The sequence below is a fragment of the Rhinolophus sinicus genome, chromosome 1 (assembly GCF_057876585.1).
Source record: "Rhinolophus sinicus isolate RSI-liver-muscle chromosome 1, RSI-T2T, whole genome shotgun sequence".
In the NCBI taxonomy this organism is placed as follows: Eukaryota; Metazoa; Chordata; class Mammalia; order Chiroptera; family Rhinolophidae; genus Rhinolophus; species Rhinolophus sinicus.
In genome coordinates, this window is record NC_142501.1 from 207,745,897 (window position 1) to 207,753,909 (window position 8,013).

The window sequence follows — 8,013 nt, forward strand, 5'->3', positions numbered from 1 at the left end:
CAGCATAATGTGCTCAAGGTCCATCCATGTTTTTGCAAATGGCAGGATGTCCTCCTGTCTCATGGCTGAATGATATTCCAGTGTGCGTGTGCGTGTGTGTGTGTGTGTAGATGTATAATTTTATTTATCCATTCATCTATTGTTGGACACCTAGGTCATTTCCATATCTTGGCTAGTGTAAATAACAGTGCAATGAACGTGGTGATGTATATATCTTTTCTTTTCGAAATAGTGTTTCCATTTTCTTTGGATAAATATCCAGCAGTGGAATTGCTAGATCATGTGGTAGTTCTATACTATTTCGTTTTTTGAGGACCCTCCATACTGTTCTCCATAGTGGCTGCACCATTTTACATTCCCACCAACAGCGCACAAGGGTTCCGTTTTTTTCCACATCTTTATTAACATATCTCTTGGATTTTTGGTGGTAACCATTCTAACAGGTGTGAAGTTGCACAGGTGTGTTGTTAATGTGCATTTCTCTGATGATTTGTGATGCGGAGCATCTTTTTCATGTACCTTTTGGCCATTTGGATGTCTAGGACCAGGAAAAAAAAGACGAAGTTCAGATTTTATATATTTGTGTGTCTGTGTATATATCATATATATGTATATATATGTATGTCATATATATATAATATATATTAAAACATATATATGGAGGAGGTAAGGGAAGGAACAGGAGGAAGGGAGCGGGAGGGAGAGTTTATGCCTTGTTTCTGTGGGTTTTATGCCATTTGAAAGATTCCTGAGGAAATTTGGTATAATGTTTGAAATTGTTTTATTTTGATTTATTTTATAGAGAAGGAGCTAGATGGTAGACTTACCAGTCACATGGAAATTGATGCTACATAAATATTTATAATAAGGCTTTAATTTTAGTTCCATTCACTGATTACTTAAAGAGAGTCTGTTATTTTAGTTCTAACCTAGATCGTTCCTGTTTGGGAGTCATATAAAATGAGTTATCAGCACATTTTGCAAATTTTGTAAGGAAGAAAAAGGGAAAGAGGGAGAAAAGAAAGGGAGCGCAGTTTATGAATACAGCAAACTTTTTTTGAGGTTTTACTTTGTGCCAGAGACCACACTAGAAGGGATACAGAGATGAGTAAGGTAAAGTCCATGTCCTCAAGGAGCCCCCAGAATAAACAGGGCAAATATTTAAACACTTAAGTGAACTCTCGTTGCTTTTCTCACAATTCCCAATTTAGTTAATAGTTTCATTTTCATTGTTGATCTGTTCTCCTCTTTTCTTACCCTTCCCTCAACCTTCTCCGCTAAGATAGTGTAAAAGTTGGGAACAGTTGTTAAAAAATGTCCTAGTTTCCCAGATGGTTCAGATGTTTTTGTTTACAAAGTAGTCAAACCTTTAGGAGAAAAAAATAAATTTACAACTGCTATTCTCTAGGAAGTCCAGCATTCAGCTTTTTAATAATGCAGTAGGTAATTTAAAAAGAAAATGCATAGTCTTGTATCTTTTCTCTTTCAGTGTAAATTGCAAGGAGGTTTTGCCATATATATTTGGTGTTAAGAGTTCTTAATACGTTCTTAATACATGTTTAAGCCCTGATATTTTCAGTTGCCAGTTAACAAACTATGAATTTCTATTTGGTTTGAACAAAGTATGCATTAGTTTCTTCAAAACAAAAATTTCTCTCATGTCTGAGGTACTAAACTTACTAAAAATATATGTTCCTTATGTGACCTCTGAATGTTTTCATGCTCTATATGAAAGTATGTATAGGGCATGGAGTGGGCATGCTCAAGATTTTAATTGTGTCTCACTTAGCACATAACTAGACAACACAAGTGCCTATTTAACCCCTGGTCCTAGGGGCCTTCTCTTCTTTTCTGCTTTATCTGAATACTGACCTTCCTTAGGAGCCATAAGGAACTGAGAGTCTTCTTACCTAGATGTTCATCTTATCATTTTCACCAGTATGTTTACAAAGACTGTGCTGGGATTCCTTTTTTATCCAAAACATCACTTGTCTTCCTTGCAGAACATATTTATCCACTTCGTACACACTATTCTAATCCTGGGATATTGAATATTGCTTAATGGATTTTCATATCGTATCTTTTTCTATTTACTTTTTAAGTTTATTTTTCCATATAGTTTCAAAACTCGATGGGACCTTAAAGGCCATGTAGACAAACCTTGTTTTTCACAGATTAGGAGATTGTGAAGACCAAAGAAGTAGAGTAACTTGCCTAAAGTTACGGATGTTATTGACAGCATATAATGGTACATTATATGGAAGAAAGAGTAACTTTCTTTAAGCTCCTGCTGTGTGCAAAGTACCATAGTTTTAAAGATGCTATATCCATGTTTTAAATAGTAATCTGTAATCTTGTTACATTTTGAACGTACGTCAATCATGATATTCTTTAATAGGTTGCACACCTGTTTTCTTTGCTGGATTCTTACACATCTCTAAAACAGAGATCATGTATTTATTTGACCGTATGCAATACCTAGACTAGTGATCGGCTTTGAATGAATGATAGTGACAAGTGTTTTAGCCGTCAGGGTATGTTTATTCCATATTTTGAGCATGACAACTATGACTTTTGCAATGATAAATACGTTACTATCTGGATTAAGGCACGACTGCAGAATAGCAATTGCAAATTTATCTTCAGTGTCTTCCCAGGGTGCCTCTGTATTCCTTATACTTTACTGCCCCAGCTCCGAGGCTGCTTCCTTGCTTAGCCTCTGGTCAGCTACCACTCCTTTCCAGCATCGACTAGCAATTACTCTCTGACATAATAAGGATTACGCTGCTTTCAACCACAAAGCTTCTTTCCTCTGAGGGCCACTTTATTATTTTCACTCCATTGACTAAAAGCAGAGAATAACTGAATGTACTTTGTGGCTCCAAAAATAAAAGTTGGTGTTTTGTAGGTAACATTTTCTCTGAAAACGTCAATTTACGGCTTGTAAACAGCCAACTACTGTGAAATCACCTACCATGAAGCTTATGGCGTGGAAGTTCTGTTTTTCAAGTTACGGAAGCAAAGTTTTGAATCTGCAGAGCCTTGATTCTGGCTTTCAGTTCAGAAACTTTATACAAAGCCTTATGCCCAACAGCCAAAGTCCCCAGGAAAGATGTTGCCTTTTTAGTTCTTCATTAATTTGATGAAAATTAATGGTGACTATCCAAGTCATTTATGTTAGTCAGTCCTTTGACTAAAATGTCTTGACCAGAGGTCGGTAACCTGGCTGTGTTTATAAGATAGAGTTTAAACCAACATATTGGAGGATTAATGAGTTACTTACTGATTATGAAAATCCCTTCTCCTTATTGTAACCCACAGTTTGTCATGAAACAATTAGGTTTGGGGAGAGCAGATAATGGTGGTCAACGTTTCACTGACGTCCTCCCCTCAGACCTCCTGTGGCAGCTGGTAATGCTTCTGTTGATAGCATCAGCTTGAGTGCGTAGTAAATCATGAGTCTTGTCCAGAAGTCAATACTGCTTGCTAGAGAGCTGGAGTGGAGCCCACCCAAGGCTAATATACCATAGCATCCTGTTCATTTACTCTCAGTTGTTTATTCAATCTTTATAAATGTTATCACAAACAACAGCCCATATTAATGTATTTTTGTATATGTGCTATTTAATAGATGCTGTTATGAAGGAAGAGTTTTTTGAAATAAGATATTTGAAATTGTAAGAAAAAGAAAGTGAGGATAGTTTCTTTTCTTTTCTTTTTCTTCTTTTTTTTTTTTTTTTAGGATAGTTTCAAATTTAAAAGACTTGGAAAGTTATGTTATCTCTGTTACACTTATTTATCATATGTAGTCTTTTCATCCTAAGCGTTATAGCAAACAAAAACCTACCATGTTTCCCCCAAAATAAGACCGGGTCTTATATTAATTTTTGCTCCAAAAGACACAGTAGGGCTTATGTTCAGGGGATGTCACCCTGAAAAATCATGCTAGGGTTTATTTTCCGGTTAGGTCTTATTTTCGGGGAAACAGTAGTTCTGATTCTTCATTTAGCAAAACTTAGATATTTGAAAACAGCACCGGTTGTACTTCAATACTATATGTCAGTATTTTTCTTTCATGACAGAAAAGTGCATTTTGAACTTATCTTTATATGAAATTTGGAAGCCTGGACATTAAGGTTGTGAGAAATGGGGCAGTGAGCATCAAAAAGAAGTCTTCGACAAATAATCAATATTATTAAATGTGAAAATGGTAAATGGCTATGGCTTCCTCTGATATATGCATCCTCTCCCTAGCTTCAAAGAAAATTAATTACTCCTGTTTCTATGTTACTATATAACATAAGTCCACTAGTAAAGCCCTTAAGATAAGTGTAGCTGTGTACGTTTTTCTCTTCCCATTAGGTCCACAGCAACTTCTGGACAGATCCTGTGTAATTTACCTGTACATTTCCAATATAGAATGACTGGCACATAGTAGAGCCTCAGTAATGTTTATTGAAGGAAATGGAATTAATACTTTTACTCCACTTTAGCATGGAAAAGCCCCATAATTCTTGGTTGTCCCCTGAAATATTGGGCATTATGTATATTATGTGTAATAGTGATATCAAAACTGGAACTCAACAATTTGCCTGGGAGGTTCAGTAGACATGTCTATTTCAGTAAGTAAATAGAATTATAAAAAATAATGTTTCTCAGATCTTTGTTTATTTTTCTTCCTTTTATGTTCATATATTCTGCTGTTTCTTTTGTGACATGCTTAAATTTATGTGTGTATTTCTTTTTCTACTTTGATGTTCTCTTCCATTTTCAATCATTGAACATACTTTCCGTTTTCTTTCTTTTTTTTTCTTTCTTCTTCGTGTTGTTTATGTTGTATGTAATTGACAGCATGTTGTCAGGGCAGAAATAATGAAGTACCCGGAAGAAGATTATCAACATACTAACTCGCCTCAGAGTAGAATCTGTTCAGTACAGTAGTGCAGGTATTAACGGATATTATTGCAGTTTTGGGGAGGAGGGTGGTGAGAACTGGTGAATGCTATCTTGTTCTTTTTTCTTTATGAATAGAGAAGTTCAGATGATTATTGTATATTATTGGAATTAATATTGCATACGTCCTGTTTTAGAACTTTGAAAAATTGATCCTTTGCCAGGAGACTTATGAATTAAATAAGGACTTGGGAACAAATTAAAACAACATTTCAGTTACTTTCACACGTATTTGTCTTTATGGTTGTATTTATTACATGTGCAGTGAAGTGGAGAATTGAGGCAGTTATTTCATTATTCATTCCTTACCCTTTTTCCTGAAATAGCCTGGTAATTGAAAGAGTATTTTTAAAATTTGCCTTGAATTACCCTTCTTTGTCTGCTTGTGTGTGCAGACTTGGTAATAGAGTTGAAAACAGTAAAGGATTTGTTTTAATTTAAATTATTACTTCGAGATAAATATTAGGGCATATTGCTAAATGTATCATTTAAGATAATCCTTGAATGTGGGTTAGAGGGAAAGAAGGGTTAAAGTATCTTTTGGTTTAAATTATTTTAAAAACATGAGTATGAGGTAATTTTCTAAATTTCTCATTATTCTATATTTTGTTAGAGTCATTATTCATAACCCATTAGTGAGCTATTTGGAAGTAAGTTAGGGATTTGGGAGGAAAGTTTTAAAAATTGGCAAAGTCTTAAATATCGGATTGCTCAAAACATTTCTTTTTTATATGTGACTCCTTTCACGTTTACACCTCTTCTCACTAACTCACCAGTTGCTGTAAACATTCTAAAAACAGTTGTGGCTGGATATAGTGGTTTATGGAAATATTAATAAATAACGACATTTTTTACTTTCAAATAATGAGGTCATGTCTATCAATTAAAATTTGTGAATGATTGACTTTAATTCCTTTTCTTTAAATTATAACCAGGGTTTAATATTTTGTATTAATTTGTCAGTTTTTTATGAGACTTGTGATAACCTCAAGTTTCTGTCATTGAGCCAGGGAAGACTCAATAAAGGAATTGCTATTGCACACTTAGAAAGAAAAACCAACCACAGCTCCTCCCCCCAATCCCAGCTCTGCTTTAGTTTGTTCTGGGTGATTCTTCTGATATCAGCTACTGCTTCATTTATGATGTCTCTCATCAGGAGTTCACGAAGTTCAGAACATAAAAATATACTTTAAGGAGCTCTTTCTAAATGTCCTGATGTCCTGATAATAACTCTGTTTTCTTTTGTGACAGAGGGTGGTGAAGGCAGATATTGTAAACTACAACCAGGAACAACCTGTGTCAAGAACTGTTAACCCTCCTAGAAGCTCTCTGTGTGCGGTTCAGTGAGCGCCTTTTCTTTGGTCTTGCTAGTCCCAGCTGCCTGGGCTTGTGTGGGCCTGTGGGCCGGAGGATCGCTAGGAACCTGTTTATCTGTGAGCATCTCTGTAGCTCGGTTAACGCTTTCCTCCCAGCTCGCTGCATCGCTGCGTGTTGCCTCACAGCCGCAGGCAGCTCCTTGGACGAAAAGAATTCAGCTTCGGGACCACACACTTTGAATTCAAAATGGAAAGCCCATTCTCTGGAGTTAGACTGCTTCACTGAAAAAGAATAATGTTGGTCCTCTTTATGTCCTCACTTCTTTTTTCCCAGATGTCAATTTTTTTAAAACAAATATGAAAACTATCCTAGTCTTGACCATCAGCCAGCATATTGCCACGGCCCAGCTTCCTTCGCTTATCCGAACTCACACATGACAAGGTCCACGTCAGGGTGCAAGCATTTAAACGAGTCATATGTTTTCTCTGCAGATTCTTAAGGAGGCAATCTTCTGCTTCCTATCATGAGCGAAAATATATAAAGCTGTATCTAACTGAAAATGCTTCAAATAAAGCTGTAATAGAAATATTTTTTTCATTTTATAAAAAAGGACCTAAATTGTTTGTATTGTAGCTGTAGCTCACAAAGCAGTGAGTATTTGATATTGTATTTTTATTACTGCATCACGGTCATTGTATATTGTGTAAAAGTTCGATGGCTTTGTGAGTTTTGATACACATCCAGCTGCTGCTCCACGCGGACTTTCCTGCAAACGGTGTAGGAGTCCTCCCAGAACAGGTGGTGACTGTTGTTGGATCATTGTGGGTCAGACTGGACCTGATGTTCAGAGTTTTTCTCCTGCAAATAAATTTATTTAAATTACTGTTTTGGGGGAATTTTCTTCCAGCCATCTTCCTTTTAGTTACAGGAAAACAGCGTGTTTTGAAATCAGTGATCCTGTGACGTTTAAAAAGCATTCTCTTATTTTGTGGGACCGATGAAAGAGCAGACTCCGTCACCTGGCCTTTCAGGGGCTCCGTGTCGGCTGCGTCCTCCCTCCCGTCCTTCTCCTGTCACCCTGGGCACTGCCAACCTCTGCGCAGAGAAGAGAGCCCTGGGCTCACTCCTGCTTTGTGATGGTACTTGATGCCCGGCCTTCCTGTCTGTGCCGCCCAGAATCCCTCCCCTCTCCACCTGTCTGCCTCCTGCCAGCGCGCCTCAGGCATCCTGAGGGCAGGGCTCTGTCTTGGTCACAGCTGTGCTGTGTTTTTGCGCTCAGGCCCAGTGCCTGGCATGAGGGCTGCTTTGTATTGGCCACATCAAAGCAGAAATGAGTGACGCCCCTCACAACGTCAGTCCTCGTCTCCACTGTTGCAAGGTCCACGTGAGCACCTCGGGTGGCCATTACCCTCCCTGCATTGACTCACCGTGACTCGTGTCCTTGTGTTTATTGTTGAACAGGCCATGAGGTGATTGAAGAGGCCTCCTGAGTGGTGCCAGCACAGGGTGCCTCTCCCTCATGGGAGACGCCCCCAGTGTGTGCAGAAATTTTGGGCACCTAATTTTGCAGGTGTAAGGGATTTTAGAAAACTAGTTTTTTCACATCCTGTGTGGCTCAGGAAACTGAAGTTTGGAGAGAGAAAAGAACTTGCCAGAGGTCATGGAATCACAGAGCCAGACCGCATAGGAAACGCTCTGTCTCCAGGCCAAGGTGACACTTGTCAAGAGTGATTTGAAATTTAA

General features: G+C 37.7%; 1 protein-coding gene across 2 annotated transcripts in view; it reads left to right on the forward strand.

Moving 5' to 3' along the window:
* Window positions 1-7,153, forward strand: part of RAB28 (RAB28, member RAS oncogene family) — an 81,846-nt gene extending 74,693 nt beyond the window's left edge. Inside the window, exons 7-8 of one of the 2 annotated variants that reach the window (XM_074321421.2) lie at window positions 4,852-4,946; window positions 6,205-7,153. In XM_074321421.2, the coding sequence (XP_074177522.2) occupies window positions 4,852-4,941 (90 nt within the window). In that variant the 3' untranslated portion in view covers window positions 4,942-4,946; window positions 6,205-7,153. The remainder of the gene's footprint in view (window positions 1-4,851; window positions 4,947-6,204) is intronic. The other variant, XM_019740864.3, reaches the window with a different exon arrangement.
* Window positions 7,154-8,013: the final 860 nt, after the last annotated feature.